Source organism: Dicentrarchus labrax, unplaced genomic scaffold (assembly GCF_905237075.1).
Source record: "Dicentrarchus labrax unplaced genomic scaffold, dlabrax2021, whole genome shotgun sequence".
Classification (NCBI taxonomy): domain Eukaryota; kingdom Metazoa; phylum Chordata; class Actinopteri; family Moronidae; genus Dicentrarchus; species Dicentrarchus labrax.
The window spans coordinates 425,211-452,978 of NW_026136712.1; the positions used below are offsets into that span (position 1 = coordinate 425,211).

Here is a 27,768-nt window from a genome sequence, read left to right on the forward strand (position 1 = left end):
ACAGTCACCTACCATGTGATTAGTAACACTGAATCACATATATGCCCAATGTGACCAGTGATGACATGTATAGCCGCATGTCGTCATTCCACCGCTGGCTGTCGAGGTGGTGTCCAGCAAACGATGTGGGCTTCATTGATAACTGGAAGCCTTTTTGGGGAAAACCTGGTCTGATTAGGAGAGACGGCATCCATCCCACTTTGGATGGAGCGGCTCTCTTATCTAGAAATATGGCGAAGTTTATTTCTAAAACCTGACAGTCCAGAGTTGGGACCAGGAAGCAGAGTTGCTGTCTTACACACTTCTCTGCACTTTCTTTAGAACAGTCACCCACCCAAAACCCCATAGAGACTGTGTCTGTCCCCCGACCACCTAAATTATTTAAAGAAATAAAAACAAGAGGAGTTAAACATAAAAATCTAATAAAAATTAAAACTAACTCCGCAGTAGCACAAAATAAGAGAATGAAATGTGGACTGTTAAATATCAGGTCAGTGTCCTCTAAAGCTGTTTTAGTGAATGAATTAATATCAGATTATGATATTGATTTACTTTGTCTTACTGATACCTGGTTGTCCCACGAGGAGTATGTTAGCCTAAATGAATCCACCCCCCCAGTCATATTAATACTCACATTCCTCGAGACACTGGCCAAGGAGGTGGAGTAGCAGCCATGTATGATTCGAGCGTTTTAATGGAGCCTAAACCTAAAGTAAATTATAATTAATTTGAAAGCCTTGTTCTTAGTCTTTCTCACCCATCCTGGAAAGCACTGCAGCCAGTTCTATTTGTTATAGTGTACCGTGCTCCAGGACCGTACTCTGATTTTCTATCTGAATTCTCTGAGTTTTTATCAAGTTTAGTCCTTAAATCAGATAAAGTAATTATTGTAGGTGATTTTAATATTCATGTGGATGTTGACAATGACAGCCTTAGTAACGCATTTATCTCATTAACAGACTCAATTGGCTTCTGTCAGAGTGTAAATAAACCAAGTCATTGTTTTAATCACATCTTGACCTTGTTCTATCATATGGCATTGATATTGAACATTTAATAGTCTTCCCACATAATCCTTTCCTATCTGACCATTATTTAATAACTCTTGAATTCATACTATTAGATTATAAGCCATTAGGCAAAACTTCCTACAGCAGATGTCTATCTGACAGTGCTGTAGCTAAATTTAAGGAGGAGATTCCATCAGTGTTTAACTCAATGCCATGTCTGAATTTAACAGAGTCCTATAATAACTTTAGTCCCTCCGAAATTGATAATAGAATTTAAAATTCTCCTCCTCACCTATAAAGCTCTTCATGGTCAGGCCCCTTCATATCGTAAAGAGCTCATAGTACCCTATTACCCCTCTGGAACACCACATTCTCTGAATGCTGGGCTACTTGTGGTTCCTATAGTCTCTAAAAGTAGAACAGGAGCCAGAGCCTTCAGTTACCAAGCTCCTCTCCTGTGGAACCAGCTTCCAGTTGTGGTTCGGGAGGCAGACACCCTCACCACATTCAAGAGTAGGCTTAAGACATTCCTCTTTGATAAAGCTTATAGTTAGGGCTGGATCAGGTGAGTCCTGAACCATCCCTTAGTTATGCTGCTATAGGCCTAGACTACCGGGGGATTTCCCATGGTGCACTGAGCTCCTCTCTTCCTCTCTTTTTCTGCACTCATTCATGTCCCATTAATGCATGTTACTAACTTCACTTCTTCCCTGGAGTTCTTGTGCTTTCTCGTCTCGCAGGTTCTTATCAATCCTGGTGGAGCCTCCTGCAATGGTCCTGCTAGATTGCCATTACCAATACTGTTATTGCTGTGCGTCTGTCTGTCTGTCTGTCTGTCTGTCTGTCTGTCTGTGTCTCTCTCTCTCTCTCTCTCTCTCTCTCTCCCTCTCTCTCCCTCTCTCTCTCTCTCTCCCCCCAACTGGTCAAGACAGACGACCACCCATCTAGAGCCGAAGGATCTGTCCTAAGTTTCAGCCTTTTAACAGGCAGTTTTTCCTTGCCCTTGTCGCCAAGTGCTTGCTCATGGTGGTACTGTTGGGTCTCTGTAAATGTTATAAGGAGTTCGGTCTAGACCTGCTCTATTTGAAAAGTGTCCTGAGATAACTTCTGTTATGAATTGGCGCTATACAAATAAAATTGAATTGAAAATTGAATTGAATTGAATATATACAAGTTTTCCCTCATGCATTGCCAACACTGTTTGCTGCTGCAGCTCCCTCCAATGGCCCACCACAAAGCTTTCGGGACTGTTGACTTGTATGTATGTTTAATCTATTAACGGACAGTCCATTTATTTTCTACACTCAGTCCAGACTACTGAATTTGCTTGATTTGCCAGAATTTTAACTATTATAGCCACCAGTTATCCAATATCACAGATATTAGGTTAAACTTACTTTTGTGTTTGTTTTTTAAAGATTATTTTGGGCTTTTATTGCCTTTGCTAGATGGAAGCAGCTGAAAAGAGTACATGGGGCACGTGCTTTTATCAGATGAGCTACGAGGGCGCCTCAATAAACTTGCTTTGTGATAGAGGCTCCTGGACTACCATTCTCAATTATGATCTGCTGAGAAACAGACAAAATACTTATTTTCCTTAATCTAAACTCATCTGTCAATATACCATGTCAAAAAAAGAATAAAATGCCTATATGGCTTTACATTACATGAAATTTTAATTGCAACTTCAAAGACTTGCAAAATCATGAGTATGTTGAGTTTTTGTCCACTTTGGTACTGAAGGATTATAAATTGTAGCCTCCTGGTTCTGGTACTGTGTGTCTGTATGAATGTGTATAACTGAATAACAGTAATGAAACAAGACTACATATAACCAATTCCCCTTTACAGTCTAATTTTATAATTTAGAAATGTTGGGCTTACAGTTCAGGTAGAAACGACTTCATAAACAACTAGATGAGACAAAATTGTTACTACAGTGACTGTGTTTAGCGAATAAATCAGTCCAGTTGTTATTATCAGTACACAGTACCTTCTCTGCTCGTCTCCATGCTCCCCAGATGGAACAGTTAGACACTCATCCATGTGACCGTGAAGGAGCCGCAAAACGTCCCCTCCTATCAGGAAACCTGCAGACAAGAGAGCAGAAAGGGAAAAGGGGGGAAGAAGCAAACAGGAGAAAAGAGAAAAAATTAAAGCAGAACAGGCAGAGGAGGGGTGAGAAAGAGAGGCAGACAGAACAGAAGGCCAGAGACAACACATGATTCATATGATAGAGAAGACACTATAGAGAGAAAGCCAGGTTTGCATAAAAACAGCAGAATTAGTACACATGATAACGTTCCTATACTTGAATTTAGAAACGTATCTGAGTATTCAGATTAACTGCACTGAGCAGACGTGGGAGTAGGGCAGCAGGGGTTAAGTGCAGCAGGGCAGTTACAGTATTAAACATGACATGGTTTCACATTTCTGAAACCAATCTGTTCACGAAGACAAGCAGAGCTGACTGCCAACATGAAGAACAGCTGTGTCTTCAAATCATGTCAATCGTGTCACAGATTTTGGGGAATTGTAGACCCTGACAGACATTGACAGGCAGTGCCCTAATTCAATACTACATATCAATTGACTCAGTAGTGTGTTTACACTGGAAAAGTGACTAAATGAAGTAAATAAAAGAAAAACTCAAGACAGACCAAAAAATTATTGATATATGGCTGTGCTGCTGATGTACACTGCATTTCACAAAGGAAATATCTGCAAAACATTAAAATAAATTGTGAATGGCAGTGAAACATCTACAGAATGAGGTTATACTAGTACATATACATTTTGTTTACATGTAAACACTACTGGATCAACCATTGTGTAAATTTGTGCAAAAACAAGAAGCAACAACAAAAGAATGTTGTAGGGTCAAAGGACACCTTTAAACATGAACTAATAATTATATTTATATATAATTATTATTCAAAATATTGAAACAGACAGACAGGTTTACCTTGTGCTACTTCACTGCCAGAACAGATTGGAGCCACACTCCACAGTGTCTGCTGGAAGGCTGCATCTACATGGAGACTTCCATTACCATAGGACAGATGCTGCAGGAAGAGAGACATAAGATCCAAAAATAAAAACTGACACACCAGACTGAAATACACACAAACACTAAGATTTTCCTGAATGTGAATATAAAAGCATAGAGTGCACCCAATGCTTCAAATCATGCAATTGGTCAGTACAAGGTCTGCAGTGCTTACAGTGATCTTTGATTTTGCATTCGATACAGGGAGCGATCAAAAGATGTACGGTCAGGAATAAGAAAGGGAGGCGATTGGTATAAAGAATAGACGGGCAGTGTTGTAAAATTACTCAGTTAAACAGTCTTGTATATGCAAACAGGCACAAGCAGGCATATGTTGGTCTACAGATTTGTAGATCCAGGGTTTAGAGAACTAATAACTAATAAGTCCAGGTTGCCGATTACACAACTGGGAACTCGAGTTTGCAACTTGAACTCCAGTCACACTTAAGTCACAAACACAGTGACTCTGACTCAATATTTGGTTCTTATCAAACTTATGCATCAGGTCAATTTCAATTTTTGCAATGATTGAGACATGTACTATGAATTTATACACTTTGGTATTTTAGGTACCAGAGCACATAAAAAGCATCAAAATAAAGGTTGTTTATCAAAAAAATCTACCCCGACTCCTCCTACAGAGCCAATGTCTTCAAATCCACACAGACGCTACTGACCAGATATCTTTCAGAGGAGACGCTGACCAGGATGAGATCATCCCCAACCCTAACCTTCTCTCCCTCTGACCGTTGCTTTGATGCTGGATGGATGGTCCACCAGCACGCCTCGCCTACACACACACACACAGAGAAAGGAAAAAAACACACATAAAAAACAAACAATAGCTTAGAATATATATAAGAAACCTGTCCATGACTCACAGACTCACAAAGCAACCTGTAATACTATCTACTGTATAACCTAAGCCTGTGTACCACTTTGGTAGCCTAGATTTGTCTTGCAGCTGTCATGCTTGCACTGTAATTTGCATCATCTTTACAGAAACAGGTCAAGAACAAGAACAGGGCAGACAGTATACTTTGTGTGGTTTATTGTTCTGACTTTGTTCTAAAGTGAAAACCACTATGAAGAAGCAGCAGAGAGCTGTACTACAAAGCAAGGTACCTGGCTTATCCAGGTTACTTCAGTAGTAACTCTGTGACGTCAAGTGTAACTTCCAGGTTAACTTGTATTACAAAAAGTGGATATATATCTAAACGGCTCCGAGCAGGTTATCTTCGTGGTTAACTCAATGTTAGTCTATTAACCACCTCTCCTCCGCCCACAATCTTGTGGAGAAAAATGCTGGCACATTTGGTAAACATTGAAGCACAGATTGTGAGAGGCTCACTGCAGGTTTTAAGAGACTATCAAAATCCTCTAGTTTTCTGAGTCTTTGAAAAGGGCCAAATTGTGATGGCTAGACGACTGGGTCAGAGAATCCTTAAAACAGCAGCAGCTCTTGTTGGGTGTTCCCGGTCTGCAGTGGTCAGTCATCAAAAGTGGTCCAAGGAAGAAAAAGCGGTGAACTAAATATACAGTCTAGGGTTTTGGATTCAATTTTTGACTTTAATAATATCCCTTCTCCTCTGACCTTTGCTCTCAACCAACTCCTGAGAAAAATATCGCTTCAGCTGCAACTGCTGAACTGTATTTGTCACAGAAATATTACACATATTCTTTATATAAAATGCTTAGTGCAGTTTTAAAACAAAGTTATCTAGGTTTGAATGAAGTTTGGCTACACAGCAGAAGTAAGGAACAAAAAAAAAAAATAAAAATAAATAAATAATAATAATAATAAGAGTTAGTTATGTTTTTTTATATCAATGTAATTCAAACTATATGATAATAGAAAGCCAGAAATGTCTTTGACTCCTACCTGTGGTATCTTCTTGCAGTCCAACATCAAAAGCCAGTTTGTCTGTGGATGAGCGGGAGGTGGACAGACAGCACAGGTACTAAACAGAGAAAAACAGTTAATTCAGTTAGTGAGATTAATGATATTTATTTGTCGGAGGACAGGCAATGTTAATATTACATGTCCTGGTCCTGCATATGTGTGTATATTCTACCCCCATCCCAGTAATAACTACAGCAATGGTTATATACTCTTTTTTTGCTTAATTATTGGTTCTACCATAATTTAGGTCTGGTATCTCTGTTAAAGTTCTTGCACAGAAAAAGCAGTGTATCCTGTAAAGGGCCGTCACACCAAGAACAATCACTATAACTGTACAAAAGGCTTTTATTTTGAAGGTGCGTTTAGGAGAAGTGACGTAATCACCCGTGGAGCAGTGAGCCGCACAACCTACAGCCGAGTCGCCGGACTCTTTTTCCTTTTTCTGCCTTTAACACCTGGACACACCTGTGGGGACTTTTAGTGTGTTTTCGCCTTTAACTAGGGTTGTTTTTGTTTGGACTGTGTTTTTATTGTGCTACTCCGAGTGTTAAGTGGATGCACGGAGTAAGTATCGTTTCTATATTGTGTTAATAACGACGCACCTCGTTAACTCTCATGTGTGCTTTTTCTGCCGATAGGTAACGGATGTCCGTTGTTTAACATTGTTTATGAATATAATGTGAATGCTGATGTTAGAGTGGTTTGAGGGTCCAGTGAGCTAGCAGTCGGTAACTTGACGTAGTTCAGATGGTTAATTGCTCAGCAGGGGGCCGACATGTGCGCCATGTGCCATCGTTTATTTAATACCCGGTTTAGCCAGTTGATGGAGCTATTGAACCAGTTAACCTATTATTATGGTTAATATGTATTTCTGTTGGGTTATTTATGTCATTATTATTCTTGTTGCACTTGTACAGGAGAGTTGTATATATCTGTCTGCTTATATAAACACATTTTTTATTATGGAGATGAAGGTGTATAATGTGATTTTTTATTATTATTATTATTATTATTATTATTATTATTTCCAGAACTGTGACAACACTGTGTTCAATAAATCACCGCAGTCATCAGAGCTGCCGGCAAAGAAGACATATCCTGTCCTCATTCCTGTGTCCTGACCGACACCACATCTTGTTTGCTGTATAACCCTAAACGAGCTAGCATTAGTCCTTCCCTCACAAACAATAACAATGTGAGCATCCACACTAATGAATGAGAACATGGGAACGGCCTCAGTGACTTCTCGCTCCAGCTGTGTCCGTAGCTTAATATGTTTGACAGTATGTCTCAGGTATAATGACATTTGTTGAATGGTTAATTCGCAGCCTAATATTATGTTATATGAGCGTTTAATAATTTGTATACCACGATATTTTCAAATTGCCCTGAAAGTGATTTGATTTTTGAAAAGATATATTTATAGTTAAAAATTTTGATTAGTTATAAATGTTACATGTGAGAAATTTAGACCTCATAACATGAACATTATTTTGTTCTTAAGTCATCAGTTCATTTATTTAACAGCTATACATGTTACTGTTTTGGGAAATAACTTCAGTGTACAGTGTACAATGTCCAATCTCCATTAAACTTCACATATTCTGTAACAGTCCCACCCTGAACACGTCCTCATAACATCAGTGTACATGGTCCAATCTCAATGAAACTTCACATGTTTGATAAAAGTCCCGCCCTGAACACGTCTACATGACAATATTCTGTTCATCGCTGCTTATAGTAGGGAGGTTAAGTGACTTTTGACTTCAAGTCATGATGCAAATGTCCCCTTTGGTATGGAAGTACCTTAGGGCCATAGAAATAAATTTATCCTAAGACACAAGTGAGATCACATTTTGTATCTTATATATGCACATTTTTTAAAAATGGCCGCCGACCATACTTGAGAGGCCCATATCTTTGCTTCTGTTATAGCTATAATGACAAATTTGGTATCAACGTGTACATATTTGGGGTCAAGGAGGCCAATAAAATAGGTTCCAAGACTAAAAAACAATAATTTTGTCCTTACCATGACAATTGGAGGTAAAGTATGCAATTTTTTATTAAAAAACGCATGCCAAACACACAGTCCATTCACAACTTAATAATAATTTAATAAATAACAACTTAGTGTTGAATATGTGTATTATTGATGCAAAGGAACTGATTAGTGAGACAACAAGTTCATAACTATGTTCACAGTTTAGAAGTAGGCAATGCCATACCTACAATGTTCTAGTGATGAAGACTAATAGTTTAGTGTAAATACATCACTAAGATGATTTTCTATTTAGATGTCTGCACCACTGTGGGAACATGAGCCACGACATCCACAGAGAGACATGCAAGGCAGCCTCTGCATGCAGCATTTGCAAGGTGCCTTACAGTCAGTCTTACACTTGCAAATGACAAGTTCTGGCAAGTCCTTTGAAATAGTGGCAGTTGTAGTGTAGACAGGAGTTGGTGGAGAGTCTGGGGAATCCTGCTGCCATCCCCATAGAGACGGCGATACTGTTGCATGGTCTTTGACAAGTGTATTGCCCCATACATGTCCACTCTAGAGAGAAACATGATTAGTGATACAAAGGCCCTTCATTATTCTTAGCCATGTTTATATTATGCCCCTATGCAAAGTTGTCTTACCTGATAAGCTACTCGAAGGAGGTGCTGATGGAGTGCATCACTGCTTGGTGGCATGTGGTCAAAGTCTTTTCCTTTGTGGAAGAAGAGGGAGAGTCGCGCAGCATCCACAGTTGTGATGTTGTCCTCAGATACACCATAGAGCATCAGGACAAATCTCTGGAGGGTGGGTGTGTGGGTTCTGATCATCTCAGTGGTGGGGGTTGGGCCAGAGAGCAGCTGAAGTGGTAAGGTGAGCTCAGGCAGGGACTGCCACACAGACCAGGCTGTTTTCTTGCCTTTGCCAAAGAATGCAGAGGTAGTGTCACACCCCGTTAGGGCATGAAATGCTGGCAGTGCCATTGCCTTGGATGGTCCAAGACTGTGAGCAATGGCATGTGCTGGAATGTACCTGGAAAGGGGAAAAATAGTTATTGATTGGTCTACTGAAATAAGAGCTAATAGAATAAATACATCTTAGTGAAATGTTCTATACCTGAAGTGGCGCCGTACACCAAAGGCAATCCAGAGTTTGTCGATCTTCTGTCCAAGGTCGACAAAGGTGGCAATGGCCAGTACAACAACATCACTATCACTGCTGCGGACAATCACTCGACGATGTCCAGCAACAGTAGCGGCAGCCACATGCAGGAAAATCCGTGTATCGGCTTCCTCATGTGTGCAAGGGGCCAGTGCATCAGTGTCAATGCCAGCTGGTGAACTTACACAGTCCTCAAGCATAGTGGTGAAGAGCTCCTTGCCCTGGAACAAGAAAGATAGGATATCTGAATGTCACTGAGGATATGCCAGTGAAGTCAGTTGTATTGACTACAGCATGTAACAGAACAGTTTAAGAAATAAATGGACCATAAAAACAGCAGTGGATGGCTCCTCTAAGATCCTTCGCTCCTACAGCCATCAGGCTGTCTAATTCTTCAATAATTTACAGAAGAGCTAACAGACTAGTTGAATTTCCCCTCTGGGATAAATAAAGTCATTTTGAATTTGAATTTGAATTTTTTGAATACCTGTGGAAGTGTCATGAGCTTCAAGCTTTTGGCTAGCTCCATGAACAACTCCTGCTTGTTCAGATCCACTCGTAGGAAGGAAGCCCAGTTGCCAGGAACTTTGGTTGAGAGAGTAACCCTCCTTCTTGCACCAGTGCCTCTTTGCTCCCGAGTTCCGGACTTCAAACTTGTCTTAGAGTACACATCCCAGACAATGTCAACGCGGTCATTTCTTTCAAACCAGGAATGGATGTATGGTGCAAACACATCTGTGAAATATTGTCCAATGGTCACAGCACTTCCAGGACGAAGCATCTGAACAAGGACAGCACCATCCAGCACAGCTGCAGTTGTCACAGGTCTGTGGTTGTCTAAATTTCTGGGGACAATGCAATCTAGAATCTCACTCTTGTTTCCGTGATGCATTTTTCCCTTCCGAGTGAGTGAAGGTGGATGGGGAGAACTTTCATGTGAGAACACTCCCTCATCAATTTTGCGACCAGAATGAACAGCCAGCAAAAGTTGGGTCATTTTTGCTTGTTGGTCCTTGACCACAGCCACCTCTGATTTGTTGCATCGTTGGGAAATTGGAGCCTTGAACAACTTCAGCCTGGTGAGTGGTATTGGAGCTGTGAATGCCTCCTCCTGTGACCTCACTCGCTTGTCAACAAATACTGTGTATCTTTTCATTCCAATGTTCTTCGCTTCCCTTACACTGTCTACCACATCTGGGGGCATGACGATTGATTCATCTAAGTCCAGCAGATCCCCACTATCCTCCATGAAGGGATTTCCCAGATCCTCAAAGGCATCCACCAGTGCCAGTACATCAGTCTGAAAATAAAATGATAAAAACAAATTACAAATCATTCATACTACTGAAATGCATAGTTATCTCTCAATTTCGAAAACAACAGAAACGTACCTTATAGTCATCTTGAAATTTTGGGTATTGTTCATGGTGCCTCCGTTCATCTGATTCCTTTGATCCCTCGAATTCTCGGACTAGGCGTGCCAGCTCAGGGCGAACAACCTGCTCTCGGCGAACTGTGTCTGGGTCGTCCAGGTTCTCTATGACACCACCATGATTCTTGAGCCAATCAATTAGTTGCTCATGCATCTGGTCATGGGGGATCTTGGAGAACGCTCGTCTCGACTTCTGCCCCATGAAGTGACCACTCTGGAACTCCACAAACAGAGCAGGATGTCGTTCTTCTAATGTAGCCATATCACGGAGATGGATGGGTAGGTTCCGGGCATAGTTCGTATGATCCAGTGCAAATACCCATGGCATCAGAGAGTCAAGTGTCTCCATGTAGAGGGAGAAGTCTGCTGAGCGACAGGACTTGACAAACTGAAAAAACAAATAATATTTATATGAAATACTAGGTAAAGGAGCTTTAATCTTGACTTAAGAATATGAATTGGATAAAGGACTGAATGAAACACACAATTCGAACATATCTTACCTGAAGAATGAGAAGATCCAGCTCCATGGACTTGAACCAGAAATCTGCTTGGGGCTGTGAGGCACAAAGCGTCTTGAGCCATTCATCAAAAGGCTGAGTGATGAGATCGCTCGGCTCATCATTGTCATTTTTTGCCTTCTTCATGTACTTATCATAAGCCTTCTTCATAAGCACATAGAGAGCAGCTACAGACACCTGATGCATGTATCGGGTTCTGCATATGTGGTGAACACTAATGAAGGCCTGAGCTTTGCCACTAGTCGAGATGCCACTATTGATAAGAGCTGTGGTCCACCCGCTGCCATCCAGCCAGTCACCAGACACGCTCCACAGCATCTTTTCGGTATGCATTGGGCCCAGTGTTACCAGGAAGGAATCCTCGCCAAGCTCGGTCTGAGGAAACTTCCACTGAAGTTTCTTGGCCAGTGTGAAGAGTGGTTGATCAGCTACCATGACTGGTGTCTGACCTGGATTGAGGTAGCTGATTGTTTGTCTGAGGACTTTCATTGCATGCCAAGCCATAGTGGGGCTGGTAGAGGGCTCTGTGAACAGTGGCAACATGTATGATTTGGATGGGGGAGGTGAAGTAGCCTCTGTGATGCTGGCATAATATGCAGCCCATGAGATCCATTCCCCGGCTTCAAGGTTCTCTTTCACGAGAATGTTTCTGACTCTCTCTAACCACTGGTAGCCTTCTTCAATTACATTGATGAGAGGACGGGAGGCTGGATGAGGATGGCTGTTGGTATTCAGGGCAGGAACATACAAGACCTCATCAGTTGGCAGTGATACCTCCAGATCCATGGTTGTGTAGTGAGGTGGCAAGGATTTCACATGCTTCTTCCCCATTTCAGCTGGATCTAGGATGTCAGTCAGATTCTCAGTCTGTTGGCTGTCTGAAGAGAAGTGCTGTTGAATGCTGATGCATGTTCCATGGAGGGCTGATGTTGCTATTGTCGATGATGGGTTGTGGTCAATGTTATCAAAACCACCAATGGTGAAGACACCCTTGACTGCCTGAGGTGGGACCACGACACCAATCTGCTCCCAGTGACTGATCACTGAATTCGCTATATCTATGCTAAATGTTTTCAAGCGGTCATATGACATACACATTCCTCTTTTATGCATGGCCTCCACCAGATATCTACTACCACTTTGCTGGTGTAGTTTCATTGCCAGATATAGCGAAGCTGGTGTTTCCCTCTCTCTTATGTGACGAGGAACACTGCCATGTTTCTTGGATCTGCATCTTACAGAGTTGAAAATTATTTGCTGCCCAATGGATGTTGCAGCCTGGGACTTCTCAGGTCCAGGAGGTGGCTGATCAATACCTGATCCATCAAGAAGCATGTGTAAGAACGATCTCAGCATGGGAGGGATAGAATCAGCTTCACAGGAAGTTGAGAAGGTACCTGTAAAAGCATGCTTCATGGGGAGATACTCTTGCCGGAGGATTTTGGCTGCTTTGAAGATGATGGAGACATCGGTAGAAGTGTTGTTTTTCATGTCAGCAACAGCTTTGCTCAGGTCATCATCAAATACAAGGGACCAGACACGATTTATTTGTACTGATCTGATGTCAGGAATCAGGCGTTCAATATCCTCCCGAAGGCGTGTGGTGTTGCATTTGATGTTTGGGAATCCAAGATCAGCAATGCGCTCGTCATAGAGGGCTGTCAAGTCAGACATTGCCAGTGATTCCCCTGAGCAACGATAGTCCTCGATGTATTCAAGCAACTCATTGAGGACATGTGCTCTGATGACCTGAGTTGCATTACTTTCAGTTGAGTCACATCCAACAGTTTCTGCTTTTCTATAGAGCCTAGTCAGGCATGCACGATGATAAACAGCATTAATAGCAACCATGTCACCAGCAGCTAGTTCAGCCAATAGATGCCTGTCACCCACCACCTGAGCACATTCTTTTACTTTTCTATCCAAGCCAAGGGTGGCAGCCCTCCTCAGTTCCTTTTTTTGGCCCACTTCACCACAGAAGAGACACGGTGTATCGAATGGTTCACATGATGATGTTGAGGATCTGGGTAAAGGGAGTGTGGTGGACTTGTCACTCATGCGCCGTGTTTTTACTGGGCTCACAGACTCTTCATGCTTTTTTCTTTTTCTTGCTCTCTCAACTTTTTGTTTATCAATGGCATTTCTGCAGCTTTTGTGCCACACCATAGGATTTTGAATCATCAGCTGAACTACATCCTGACTACCACCACTAATGTCCACTATAAACTCAGGCAGATCCCCTAATGCCTTCAGCTCTTGGATGTTATCTACAGCTTCTTTGTAACATGATTGCAATCTTTCAGGATTGTTTCTCAGTTTGAATGATGAAGAGGGATCTAATGTTTTTTCAATCTGTAGGGCGGACTGACATAGGAAGCATAAACTCCAGTCACGGCATTCCATTATGGCTAATCTGAAAAAAGAAATGAAGTTGCTTTAACGTCATGAGATAGATAATATGAGCATTAACAAGCATTCGCAAAAGTAAAAATCTATCAAATAATGAAGCTAACTAACTAGCTAGCAACATGTAGGCTATGTGCTTGCTACAATAAAAATGAGGCTAACTAGGCACTAGCTAGTTATAATGAAGCTCACTAGTTACTAACTAGCTAGTTATGATAAAGCTAACTAGTTACTAGCGACCTAGTTATAATGAAGCTTACTAGTTACTAGCTAGCTAGTTATGATTAAGCTAACTAGTTACTAGCGACCTAGTTATAATGAAGCTTACTAGTTACTAGCTAGCTAGTTATGATAAAGCTAACTAGTTACTAGCGACCTAATTATAATGAAGCTTACTAGTTACTAGCTAGCTAGTTATGATTAAGCTAACTAGTTACTAGTGACCTAGTTATAATGAAGCTTACTAGTTACTAGCTAGCTAGTTATGATTAAGCTAACTAGTTACTAGCGACCTAGTTATAATGAAGCTTACTAATAACTAGCTAGCTAGTTATTAGTTATCTAACATTAAAAACATTTTTCTGTTTAATGAGAAAGTCATACGAACCTCAAAGTGTTAACCTGTCACCTCTGTCCTTCAACAGCTGTCACAGCTGTCACAGCCCCTGGTGCAGATGGGATGTGTTGTTGCAGGAACTGATTTGCTATAGGCTACTCCTGACTGGTCGTAATCTCATGTTACTTAGGACAAATGTAATGTACAGAAGTAGCTGTACTGCTTAAATACAAAATTAAAGTTTTTGAAGGAATAGATAAGTAAAGTCACTCTGATGACACAATTTGTATGTGAAATGTGCATATTTACCCCCAATTGTCATGGTATGGGGAAAATTGTTGGTTTTTTAAACTTGAAACCAATTTTATTGGATTCCTTGATCCCAAAAATGTACACTTTGACACCAAATTTGTCATTATAGCGATAACAGAAGCAAAGATATGGGCTCTAGAGTATTTTCGGCGCATTGGCGGCCATTTTTGAAAAAACTTGTTTATTTCTGATACAAAGTGTGATCTCACTTGTGTCTTAGGATAAATTTATTTGTATGACCCTAAGGTACTTCCATACCAAAGGCGACCTTTGCATCATGACTTGAAGTCAAAGGCCTATTTTTTGGGCTTAACCTCCCTACTATTAAAGGCGGAGCCCGCGCACGGGGGCAATTGCATACGTCGAATTATCGAACGATTGAATTTTGTGCACATTTCCATGAGCTTCAAGCATGCTGCGACTTCCAAATGTGCAGTCAAACCCGGAGCAAATAATAGTAGTAATAATAATTATTATAATAATTCCTAGAGATACAATAGGGCCTCCCAGCGATTGCTAGCTCGATCCCTAATAATAATTCCTAGAGATACACAGGGCTATTCAATTAATTTGGAATTGGGGCCAGTTCATGAAATAAGGGGCTGGAGAATATGAGTAATTATGGTAACAAAGAAATTACAACATACTGAAGGAGTCAATATATTCTATTTTGTAAATGCAGAACAACATATGCACATTGTGATGCACTAAGACACATAGCCCAAAGCATTGTTACATTCAAATGACAATACAATGTTGAAAAATCAGAGACACAGACAATTAGAGAAATGCAATTAACTAACAGAAAACATCCACTTAATTGCACATAACTGTACCAACTTTACACCTCGTTCTCCTCAACTGATAATGAGGAGATACATTTCAGTGTTACAAGTAAAGAGGGAAATAATTCTCAGAAACATCAAACTGTCCCCCTTCTCCACTGGCTAAAAACAGAAATACAGCTAAATGGTAACTGAATACAACTCACACTTTTTTCCTTCTAAAAAAATAAAATAGACTGCCCCATAAATCCACACATGGACTACTACTGTACTCACTTTTATCATAACATATCAGTTCTTTAGAATTTCATTAATTTAACTAACAAACAACTTCAATTCCAAGTGCACCAACAAAAATAAAACCAAAGTGCATGGTATGGTACAGAATAGAATTAAACATCATAACAGTGCATGGCACTTTATCAAGGCAAAACATTTCAAACTGCATTCAACAATAATACCACATCAAGAAAAACATTAAGTGCATAATATGGGGTGAATAACATGTTAATTGTATCATACTGTTCAAAAATCAATCCTCATTTCTTGCTTGACTTACGCGCTTGTTACCTCGCATGTAGTTTGCCAACATCTGCCATCTAATAAGAGAAATGGCATTTTTTTGACTTGGCAAGAGCAGTGAAGTCAGGTGTATATGTTGTCAGGGCAATGCACGAGCAGATGCTGTTCAGAGGGATATGCGATTGTGAGTTGACTGACATCACCTCCGTAATTTGCAGGCCAGATTTCCTCAATGTGGGGAAATGGAGCATCTTGCCAGGACAAAGATCAGCAGAGAAGAGTGAGAGCTTTCTTTGAAAAGCATTAAGTTTCTCCACAAGTTCTGCGACTGTTTTATCTCTGCCCTGCAAATCCATGTTGAGTTGGTTCAAATGATGGAAAACGTCGCTCAAAAAGCAAACAGCGGCATTAAACTCATCATTTTCCATCAGAGACAGAAACTTGCCAGCTTTTTTCAATTTTGAAGACCGGAGAAACACCAGAATCTCCTCTTAGTTCACAAAAAAGTTTCAAAGTGTTTCCTTTGCTAAGCCATCTAATGTCATTGTGAATGAGCAAATCTTTATATTCAGCAGACATATCAGCCTACAGCTTGCGGAAAAGGCGGTGCTGTAAACTGGAGGTACAATGGATGAAGTTTATAATTGCCATGACAGAGTCCATGGTCTCTTTTAACTCACCACTGAGCTTGGCACACAGGAGGCTTTGGTGGATGAGGCAATGCAGAGATCTCACCTGCGGAGCCGCAGCTGCCATCCTCCTTGACGAGCCCCTGATCCCTGCCCGCCATCGAGGGCACACCACCCGTCACCAACATGTTGACGCGCGCCAAATCCAAGTTGTTCTCTTCAAAGAATGAAGCAATTTTGGTGAAGAGAATCTCACCGGTAGTGTGCCCCTCCATGGGAATTAGTCCAAGCAGATCCTCACGAAAACATTCCATCAAAAAATCGCACATAGAGGCACAGCTGTGCAACGTCACTGTTATCAGTCGAATCATCCACAGCCAAAGACATCACCTCGGCCTTCCTCAGCTTGTCCAAAAGCGTCTAGAAAACGTCCAATGCAAGGGACTCGACTCTCCTCATATTTGACGTGTCAGAAATTGGAATTTGCTTGATCGCATCGATAATGTTTTTTCGGGTTCTCATCTGTTACCACCTCCTCAATGGATGCCAGCATACACTCCTTGACTGTCTCTGAGTCTGTAAACGGCTTTTTCTTTTTCCCCAATATCTATGCCACTTGTAACGATGCCGCAGTTGCTCTCTTTTGATCTGTACAGGCCCGAAACAAAATGCGACGTCTTTGCTCATAACAAGATGTAAGCCCTGTTATCTTCTGCCTCCGAGCAGCAGAGCCCCGTGGGAAAGTAGCATAAAAGTTAGCATGCGTTGTCTTGAAATGCCCTTCTCAAATTATACTCTTCGCACACGGCGAGGCACTCGCAGATTAAGCACACAGGATTCGCATCAACGGCAATAAACGCGTATTTCTCTGTCCATTCATTGTTGAACTGCCTGTTCTCTGAGTCAGCTTTTCTTTTTTTCTTGTTAGCCAAACTTCTTGCTTGGCTTGAAAGAAAGTCAGAGCAGCTAGAGCGCAACACTAGAGCGCGAATGGGTGACTTTAATTGGTCATGTGTGGTCCCCCAAAATATGTCTGGCCGAAACAGGTAGATATTCTACCTGTTTTGCCAAAATGGCTTAAAGGGGTGCATACCGCCTCCTACTGCACGAAAGAATGCACAATTAACCATAGTCATGCGCTGAATGAGACTACCCATATGTAATAACTTCACTTCACTCCAAGGGCCGCTACAAAATCCCTCAGGGGCCGCCAATTGAATAGCCCAGCACTAGGGCCTCCCAGCAGTCACTTCCTCGGTCCCTAATTAAAGCTGCAAGCAGCGTTGGACGTTGGACGGGACCTCGCACTCCACGCAACTCACGCAAATTGAGATGTACACTGAAGTTGTGAGGACGTGTTCAGGGTGGGACTGTTACAGAATATGTGAAGTTTAGTGGACATTGTACAGTTAAGTTATGAGTTCTACCTGTTTTATGGCCAAGCGGCGGAATTCGACACGTCTTCACGGGCGCGCTGTTTTACGTAAATGGTAATGGTAAATGGACCTGTACTTGTATAGCGCTTTTACACTACGTGCCACATTCACCCTTTCACACACATTCACTCAGTGATGGCAAAGCCCATCGAACAGAAACTAACATTCATACATTCATACATACGGCATCGGGAGCAATTTGGGGTTCAGTATCTTGCTCAAGGATACTTCGACATGCCGGGGATCGAACCCACAACCTTCCGATTAAGGAACGACCCGCTCTGCCTCTGAGCCACAGCCGCCCTTACGTCTGCCCTACGTGCAGTCATAAATAGCACAACTTTTAATCAGCAATGTTTTTTGACTGTACTGACCAATTTTGAAGTAGATCCGATAAATTCCCTAGGAGGAGTTTGTTTCAAATACAAGGCGAAAAGTTTGCAGAAAATGAAAATCAAAATGGGCGACTTCCCGTGGGGTTTAGGGTATGGATCCAAGAGGCTTTTCTGTACGTCTCGGCACATTACACGTGCCTACCGAGTTTCATACATATCGGTGAAATGTGCCGCAGGGGCTGCTTTGTTGAAATACTGTCGGGGGCGCAGTTTTTGGTATGTGAGCTACAGGCACCGGTCTACACGTGCCCTGTGAATTTCATATTCATAACTATTACGGTGTCTGCACAGTGATTTACCCTGCCACCAGAGCGCCACCTGGTGGCGGATTGTTGACACATTTTTAAGCGAGCCTCAGGGAGCCATAGGCAATCATCGTACCAAGTTTGGTTCTAATCACACGTGCCGATGTGGAGATATAAACTTTTTAAAGAGCGCCACCTTGTGGCGATGGCCTGAAATTGTGCACAATGCCTTTTTTAAGACTTTCTCTATGTACACAAAAAGCCTATTCTCTCAAATATTGTTCACAAATCTGTCAAAATCTGTGTTAGTGAACACTTCTCCTCTGCCAAGATAATCTATCCACCTCACAGGTGTGGCATATCAAGATGCTGATCAGACAGCATGGGTATTGCACAGGTGTAACTTATGCTGGCCACAATAAAAGGCCACTCGAAAATGTGCAGTTCCATCACACAGCACAGTGCCACAGATGTCGCAAGTTTTGAGGGAGCGTGCAATTGGCATGCTGACAGCAGGAATGTCCACCAGAGCTGTTGCCCGTGAATTGAATGTTCATTTCTCTACCATAAGCTGTCTCCAAAGGCGTTTCAGAGAATTTGGCAGTACATCCAACAGGCCTCACAACCGCAGACCACGTGTAACCCAGGACCACGTGTAACCCAGGACGTCCACATCCAGCATCTTCACCTCCAAAAACGTCTGAGACCAGCCACCTGGACAGCTGCTGCAACAATTGGTTTGCATAACCAAAGAATTTCTGCACAAACTGTCAGGAGCCGTCTCAGGGAAGCTCATCTGCATGCTCGTTGTCCTCATCAGGGTCTCAACCTGACTGCAGGTCGTCGTCGTAACCGACTTGAGTGGGCAAGTGCTCACATTCGATGGTGTCTGGCACTTTGGAGAGGTGTTCTCTTCACAGATGAATCCCGGTTTTCACTGCACAGGGAAGATGGCAGTCGTGTGGGGAGCGGTTTGCTGATGTCAATGTTGTGTATCGAGTGGCCCATGGTGGCGGTGGGGTTATGGTATGGACAGGCGTGTGATATGGACAACGAACACAGGTGCATTTTATTGATGGCATTTTGAATGCACAGAGATACCGTGACAAGATCCTGAGGCCCATTGTTGTGCCATTCATCCATGACCATCACCTCATGTTGCAGCATGTTGCAAGGAGCAGTACACAATTCCTGGAAGCTGAAAACATCCCAGTTCTTGCATGGCCAGCATACTCACCGATTTTGAGTTCAGCTCATGATGAATGGGGGCTAAAACAAAAGTGTTGCGTTTATAATTTTGTTCAGTGTGTATGTATGTCACATATGTATAGCAGACTGCATGTATTTGTTTTAATGCTTTAAAGAGTTCGGTCTTGACCTGCTCTATTTGAAAAGTGTCCTGAGATAACTTCTGTTATGAATTGGCGCTATACAAATAAAATTGAATTGAATTGAATGTATTTAACAATACCACCCCACTGTAAAGGCTTAATAGGAATTCAGAACCATTTAATTCAGTTAATTATTTAATATTACTAGTATCAACAATAATCTTAAATCAAATATAATTGAATTTTCATGATTCTCTTTTCTCACAATGTTGATGTCCATTACAAAACCACTTGTAGTATGGCAATTGATTAAAAGCTGTGCATAACAATTAGTTAGTTACAGAGGAGAAATATATTTAATTATATATATTTACATTTATATATAATTCCTGTCTGAATGGGGCTTCAGTTTTGCAGTTGTTGAAATGTGTGATTTGTGAGATGATATCACTCTCCTTATCTGACTGTCATGTTGTTCCTTTAATAATAATTGCAAGCCTATGGTTTTCGGTTCGAGTTGTTATTATGGTAAGTGTGTGTTAGTGTGTGTGTTCACTGACCATTCCACTATACGAGTGTCGCAGTAGGACAGCGTGTCCATACAGTAAGGTGCGATGACCGCCACCCTGGGAAGTCTGAGAGAGAGACATTGACAAGAGGGAGGGAGAAAAGAGAGAAAGTCACTGAAAGAGAAAAACAGTAAGAAACGGCTAAACAGAGAGACAAAAAGGTCAACAAAACAAGATGTAGACAGGAAGATAGAGGCAGATGCCAGCTATGTTATTTCATTCTACAAAACTGTAAAGAAAAACGATACCTTTAAGCCTAAAAAAGTACTATTTTAGAAAAGCAAGTCATTGCTCCATCACTTCATTATAGTAGTTTTATAAAGGTAATCGGTGTAAAAGTTGAAATATCAATATTAACATCCGTCCCTGATAGTGTAATTACCATCACCCAGGGTTGTCTAATGAAATTAGAAAAACTGTACTGTTTAAGAGTCTGATGGCCTGGGGGTAGAAACTGTTAGAGTCAGAGACTGTTAGAGAGTACTGGAACAAACCTGCAATAGTAATGAAAAAGTGTGGAAATCCTTTTGATTTTGTTGCATGCTTCGTGTACAGGTATGTGTTTAAACTGACCTTGATTGCATGTGACCTAAGATTTGTACATTGTACACATCTGATGCAAGTTTAATTTTAACTGCCATCGCTAAGTTTCCTGTTCCCATTACTAAAAAGAAGCTGCATAGTTTTCTCTGCTTAGCTGGTTATTACACAGGGTTTTGCTTTAACTTTGCTTCCATTGGGTCCCCCTTGACAGACCTCCTTAGCCCCTCTTAGAGTTTGGTTTGTGAAGAAAGTGCAAGCATGCTTTTCAGACTGTAAAACCTCTTCTTTGGACCTCTCCTGTGCTGTTGGCTCCAGACTGTGCAGTACCATTCAAGTTGGAGGTTGCTGTGAGTGGTACTTGGGATAATGCTGTATTGTGTTATTCTATGATAGTGTGTGTTCCAGGCGTAGCTCACTGATCACTGATGGATCACTAAAGAGCTGAATGGCGTTAGACCAGTGGCACTGATATTGCTCATTTGAAAGGCTGGTCAAAACGAAACTACTGGAAATGGTGGGGGAGGCTCTGGACACCATGCGGTTGCATATAGGGCAGATGGGAGTAGAGAATGTCTTAATCAAATTAAACTTAACTGATGTAAATTGTATGGGAAAGGTGTGAGAACACACAGTGCATCGCAGTTTGTTGCGTATTGGGCTGCGTAGCCACAGATCAGTCAGGGTGCCCACGCTGACCCCTGTCCACTGCCGAAAGCGCCTACAATGGGCATGTGAGCGTCAGAACTGTACCATGGAGCAAAGGAAGACGGTGGCCTGGTCTGTTAAATCACGTATTCTTTTACATCTTGTGGATGGCCAGGTGCACTTACATGGGGAACACATGGCACCAGGATGCACTATGGAAAGAAGGCAAGCTGGTGGAGACAGCGTGATGCTTTGGGCAATGTTGGGAAACCTTGGCTCCTGCCATTCATGTGGATGTTACTTTGACAAATATCACCTACCTAAGCATTGTTGCAGACCATGTACTCTCTTTCATGGAAATGGTATTCCCTGATGGAAGAGGCCTCTTTCAGCAGGATATTGCGCCATGCCACAAAGCAAAAATGTTTTGAGGAACACGAGTTCAAGGTGTTGACTCCTCCTCAGATCTCAATCTAATCGAGCATCTGTGGGATGTGCTGGACAAACAAGTCAGGTCCATGGAGGCCTCACAACTTACAGGACTTAAAGGATCTACTTCTAACGTGCTGGTGCCCTATACCACAGAACACCTTCAGAGTCCATGCCTCGACGGGTCATGGCTGTTTTGGCGGGAAAAGAGGGGCCTACACAAAATTAGGCAGGTGGTCATAATGTTATGGTTGATCAGTGTATAAGTGCAAAATCTTTGATTGTACCATGTACAGGAACTGGAGTCTTATTTTCTGACTGACATTGTCTTCTTAGCAGAGTTCCCCTGTGTCTGTTGGTCCTGCACTGCAGTCATTCTGCCCAACTCCTAGTGAACACACAGAGTTGTGCAGGCTTCACAGAGAAAAGCTGCTTCAGTTTCACACACATTAATGAATGTGCGTAAACTGCAATTATAAGATGTACACTGGCTTGAAGAGCAGAAACTGGTTTTCCTTCTCCTTTTATCTTATGTAATTGGTGATTCAATGAATACATAAGATAAGATAAGTTAGTATAATGCATACATTGCATTATATCACTTTAGTAAGCAATGTAGCTTTTGAAGCTCATGAAAATTAAATATTACAACTAAGACATGTAAATCTTTATTTAACATACAGCGAATTAATATCTACCTACAATCAGAAATGTCCTCATTTAGACTTGATGGAAATTCTCTTCTAAAACAAAGCAAAAATACACCTTTGAAATAATTTCAAATTGTTGAATAAACTCTTATATATGGGAATTTTGTTACTCTAAACTAAAACACAAAATGATGTGGCCATCACAACTAGAGGTCAGGTTTCATCAGGAAACCACAGAGTAAAAAAGGGGGCATGATTTGCCCAACATTAAAAGGACCAGTATGCAGGATTTAATAACAACCAAGTTGCAGATTGCAACCAACTAAATACAGCTTGCATTCCAAGTGTTTAAGAGAAACTATGGTGGCTAAATCTTTACAAACACCTCACAAATAGATGGTGCCATTTAAAAAAAAAAAAAAAAAAAAAGGCTCTGTAATATCCTAACAGCTGGCCACAGTAGGTTTTAGCAAACGTTACTCAAACAGGAGGCAATAGTGCATTTGTTGGGGACTATTTTCAATGGTGGATTAATCATCATTAATCACCAGTGTGTATGTTCATAGTAGTGAAGGAACGTATCACCCAGCACAACAGTATGGCTCATTGATGTGTTTTTAATATGTTTTTGGACAACAGTAGAGTAATTGAAAAAAATCTGAGAACATTATACACTACAGCAGACAGCACACATGAACACCAAGGCAACTATATACGGTCAACAACACAGAACTACTGCATGAGAAGAGTTCGACAAGGTTCTGTACTTGGACCAATACTATTTACTTTATATATGCTCCCTTTAGGCAACATTATTAGGAATCACTCCATTAACTTTCATTGCTATGCAGATGATACGCAGTTATACCTATCGATCAAGCCCGATGAATTTAATCAATTATCTAAATTACAAACATGTCTTAAGGACATAAAATCCTGGATGAGCTGCAATTTTCTGATGTTAAACTCAGAAAAAAAAACGAAATTCTTCTACTTGGCCCCAAAAACATTAGAGACTCACTGTCTAAAGATATAGTTACTCTAGATGGTATTACCTTGGCCTCTAGCACCACTGTCAGGAATCTTGGAGTTATCTTTGATCAGGACATGTCATTTAATTCCCACATAAAGCAGACCTCTAGGACTGCCTTCTTTCATTTACGTAATATTAAGACGTTCCTCTTTGATAAAGCTTATAGTTCCATCAGATGAGTCCTGAACCATCCCTTAGTTATGCTGCTGTAGGCATGGGCTGCGTTTCATTAGTCGTTCAACATGCCCTCGGCACTTGCCCTCGGGGGAATCCCCGCCACCATCATAAGTGTCGTTCCAATTGTCTGGAAAACTTGGTGAGATGGACCCTCGGAGGGCTGAGGGAGCGAGTGAACAACGATGGTCACTCCGAGGTGGATATCACCCACAATGCATTGCAGTTTACGTCATTGCCGCTATAACGCCGAGTAAGGGCAAGTGCGTTTCATTTAAATCCCCCGCTCCTCCCCCGCCCACTTTCCTTCCGCACTCCAAGTGGCCTCCGTGCGACGTATGCTGTTACGTCATACCAAGGGCTGAGGGTAAGTGAACGAGGGGAAGTGGAACTACTAATAAAACGCAGCCCTAGACTATCGGGGGATTTCCCATGATGCACTGAGCTCCTCTCTTCCTCTTTCTGCACACATTCATGTCCTATTAATGCATGTTACTAACTTCACTTCTTCCCCGGAGTTCTTGTGCTTTCTCGTCTCGCAGGTTCTCATGGATCCTGGTGGCGCCTCCTGCCATGGTCCTGCTTGACTGCCATTGCTAATATCACTGATATTAGTGTTATTATTAGTATTATTATTGCTAAGGTTACCCTTGTTGCTGCTCGTTGTCCCCCATCGTTGCTGTCGTCGTCGTCGTCGTAGTCATCAGTCACTACTATTAGTGTAGTCAGTCTCTCTGTCTCTCTCCCTCTCTCTCTCCCCCTTCCTCCCTCCCTCCCTCCCCGTTGAGGCAGACGACCACCCACCTAGAGCCGAAGGATCTGTCCTAGGTTTCTGCCTCTTAAAAGGCAGTTTTTCCTTGCCCCTGTCGCCAAGTGCGTACTCATGGTGATACTGTTGGGTCTCTGTAAATGTTATAAGGAGTTCGGTCTAGACCTGCTCTATTTGAAAAGTGTCCTGAGATAACTTCTGTTATGAATTGGTGCTATACAAATAAAATTGAATTGAATTGAATTGTCTGTCTCTACATCAGCTAGCATATCTGTGAATACAGAGGTTCCACATTGATAAGTTCATATCTAAAACCTCCATTGCCTCCAACAGGTTGACACTCAGCAGAGTTGCCATACACGTGTGTTGTTGTTTTCTATTAAGTGCTCATACTGCTGATGCTCATGACAGTGACTGTAATAATGAACAGACGGTGACAACCATGACAAACACAGACAGCGATTGGAGGCACACCTACCCATATTTCCACATCTACATGCTGTGTGGAAATGAGAGAGAGGAGGAAAAAGTAAGTTGCTGTATATCATTTTACAGACAACACATTCATTCATGCACACATCTATCCAACAAATAAGACTGTTGGATGAGGAGGTTAGTGAATATATTCAAGGTCTTGTCCTGAAGTATACCTCCATAATAAGATTTTGTTTGGTTGGGAAGTACACTTGTTTGCTTTCTTTCTGAGTGTGAGATGAGAGGATCAATATCATTTTTATTGTTTCTTTAATCTGTAACCAAACAATAATGAATACAAAAGGATGGTTATTGTCCCAGTCTCATCACCTTTTTTTTCAACCCGATTCGAACCCAGGCTGCTGCTGAGCCTTGACACGTTGTGCACTCTCAACCCAGTGAGCTAGCCCGCGTGCCCCACCGCCCCTGCCTCTTGTCTTTACACTAAGCCCAAAGTGTGGGGCGCGCCCCACTGGTGGGGAATAGAGATGTGACAGGTGGGGCGCGCCAAACGGGAGGTAATTTTCCTTTTTATGCCTTTATATCTTTATCCAGACATTCCAGCTGTCCGGGAAGTTCCGGGAGTCTCCCGCATATGGATAGCGGCTGTGTGTGTGTGTGTGTGTGTGTGACTATAGACCGATCACCCACGGGGGCAACACCAAGTGTAACAGGAATTCCCCACCCCCCCGGAACGAACCTCCCTGAAATGACTTTTTGCAGGTTGGGATGTCTGCTTTATCAATGCCTTTCTTTAATGACAACAAAGATCATACATTCAAAACAAAACACCCACAAACAAAATAATCATTACTAGCCTACATGCAGTCTAAATTAAAAGAACATTAGATATGAGACCCCGAGAAAAATGTTCTTCCCTTTGCCATGTCATATCTCTATGAGATGGGCTTTTCAGCTGTTGCTTCACTGAAAACAAAGTACAGATCTTAGCTGAACATTGAGCATGACTTGAGAGTGGCAGTATCAAGCCTGCAACCCCGCTTTGAGAAATTGTGCAATGCAAAACAGGCTCATTGCAGCCACTAATGCAGGGATAAATAGACCTGTCTTGCCAAATGGATTTCTCTATTTTTCTTTTTTTAACAGATTGCAAAGTGGCACTTTTATTTCTTTTCTATTTTTGAACTTGATACAAATTTTGACACAGCTGCACTTTTATTTTCTCTATTTTTGAATTTCATGCAAGTTATGACACAGCTGCACTTTTATTTTCTTTATTTTTGAACTTGCTGTTATTTGATGTAGATAGTTTGTATTTAGATACAACTTGTTACTATACTGATACTACTTGTTACTTCAATAAATTGGAACGTTTTAAGCTTGGGGCGATGGGGGCAGGTGGGGCGTGAAAATTCCCCTTGTGGAGAATGACCGAAAAAGTTTGAGAACCACTGCACTAAGCAATGCTAACCATCTCCTGGCTATGACTTCATACTGAACGCACAGATACAAGTGTGGTAGAGTTCTTCTGATGAAACAAACAAGAGTAGCCTATTTCCCCAAACGTCAACTTATTCCTATTCCAAAATTTTGTTTATGCTGTTTAGCTTCAAGTGATGAAACTAGCGAGGTAGACAGCTGTTGTTTAGTAAAAGTTGATTTCAGGGAGACTACTACTGAGTCATAGTAATAGTCGTAGTTTGCCATCCTTCACATGCACATTGAATGTAGAATGTAAAGAAATGATGGCATTAAGTTGAATCCTGAATCCTTCATCACCCTGTGACCATTACTATAAAAGGTCACCCTGTGACCATTACTATAAAGGCCCTTTCAGAGCAACAGGAAAAAAATGGAAAAGCTCAATGTCTGTTTAGTCTCTCTGTTGAAACCCAGTTAGGCTAGGTTAGGCAAGGGGTCCACCTCTCTCATTTGTTGCACACACTGCAATGAAATCCAATAACAGTGCAGTGGCCTTTCACATCTGTGCAAGTGAACATAAAAGTAGTATTGTGCTATTTACTGTGTAAGCATGAGAAAATGGTTGCTGCTGTAATTTACTTCTGAGACTTGTTCAGTCACATCTTAAAAGAGTAATAAACTGCAATGGGAATTTGGGCAGATCTGACAACTACCCATTATAAAAAGATGCAAAAAAGACTTCAGATTGAGAATAGAGTGTGAGAGAGCACTTTGCACTTTCCCATCTTTTTAATATACACACACACACACACACACACACACACACACACACACACACACACACACACACACACACACACAGGCCAAGTCTAGTGCACACTGAGGCACTGATTATATCGTTATCATGGCACCTGTCAGTGAATAGGGCATATTAGGCAGTAAGTTAACACTTTCTCCTCAAAGTTGATGTTGATGTGAAAAATGGGCAGCGTGAGAATTTGAGCCACTTTGACAAGGGACACATTGTGATGGCATCTCTGTACTTGTATTATTAGATCTTAGTGCTGCATTTGACACCACTGTCCATAATATTCTTTTACAGAGACTTGAGCATCAAATTGGCATTAAAGGAACTGCATAAAGCTGGTTTATGTCATACTTATCAGATCGTTATCAGTTTGTACACATTAACGATGAATCCTCCATAAATACTAAAGTTAGTCATGGAGTTCCACAAGGTTCTGTACTTGGACCAGTTCTATTCACTTTATATATGCTCCATTTTTCCACCCCAAAAATCTCCACCTCCTCCTCCCACCAACCTCTCTCCAGTACAACCACCCCCTTGCACCCCTCCCCTCCTCCCCCCTCTACCAATCACCTCACAGCTGCGGACTGTCACCC

General features: G+C 41.6%; 3 protein-coding genes across 9 annotated transcripts in view; 1 reads left to right on the forward strand and 2 right to left on the reverse strand.

The window, feature by feature from the left end:
- The window catches only part of LOC127373071 (uncharacterized), a 395,753-nt gene that overhangs the window by 283,734 nt on the left and 84,251 nt on the right, over positions 1–27,768 (forward strand). Inside the window, exon 2 of one of the 2 annotated variants that reach the window (XM_051417167.1) lies at positions 23,290–23,850. The exons of the other annotated variant lie outside the window; for it this stretch is intronic. The gene's annotated coding sequence lies outside the window, so the exon portion shown is untranslated. Of the gene's footprint in view, positions 1–23,289; positions 23,851–27,768 lie in introns of those variants that run through there. 2 annotated transcript variants of the gene reach the window in all.
- ryr2a (ryanodine receptor 2a (cardiac)) overlaps positions 1–27,768 on the reverse strand; it is a 324,810-nt gene that overhangs the window by 229,870 nt on the left and 67,172 nt on the right. For 3 of the 6 annotated variants that reach the window (XM_051417105.1, XM_051417106.1, XM_051417104.1), the window contains exons 4-9: positions 24,986–25,006; positions 20,256–20,330; positions 5,942–6,020; positions 4,737–4,849; positions 3,976–4,075; positions 3,004–3,100 (exon numbers count right to left, since the gene is read on the reverse strand). In XM_051417105.1, the coding sequence (XP_051273065.1) occupies positions 3,004–3,100; positions 3,976–4,075; positions 4,737–4,849; positions 5,942–6,020; positions 20,256–20,330; positions 24,986–25,006 (485 nt within the window). The remainder of the gene's footprint in view (positions 1–3,003; positions 3,101–3,975; positions 4,076–4,736; positions 4,850–5,941; positions 6,021–20,255; positions 20,331–24,985; positions 25,007–27,768) is intronic. The other 3 variants (XM_051417108.1, XM_051417109.1, XM_051417107.1) reach the window with 1 other exon arrangement.
- Positions 7,703–12,957, reverse strand: LOC127373053 (uncharacterized). The gene is made up of 6 exons (XM_051417123.1): positions 11,061–12,957; positions 10,517–10,945; positions 9,613–10,425; positions 9,081–9,346; positions 8,609–8,996; positions 7,703–8,522 (listed from the first exon to the last, which is right to left on the reverse strand). The coding sequence occupies exons 1-6, from the start codon at positions 12,927–12,929 to the stop codon at positions 8,256–8,258; spliced, it is 4,032 nt and encodes a 1,343-aa protein (XP_051273083.1). The 5' UTR covers positions 12,930–12,957; the 3' UTR covers positions 7,703–8,255.

What these genes read in the sequence shown, in the direction of transcription:
- LOC127373053 (XM_051417123.1), bottom strand. Translation starts at nt 12,929, where the DNA reads ATGGTTGCTATTAATGCTGTTTATCATCGTGCATGCCTGACTAGGCTC. An exon ending in AATTTCAAGATGACTATAAG is followed by an intron (nt 10,426 to 10,516) that starts GTACGTTTCTGT and finishes TTTTATTTTCAG; the next exon opens with ACTGATGTACTGGCACTGGT. An exon ending in GGTGTACGGCGCCACTTCAG is followed by an intron (nt 8,997 to 9,080) that starts GTATAGAACATT and finishes TCCCCTTTCCAG; the next exon opens with GTACATTCCAGCACATGCCA.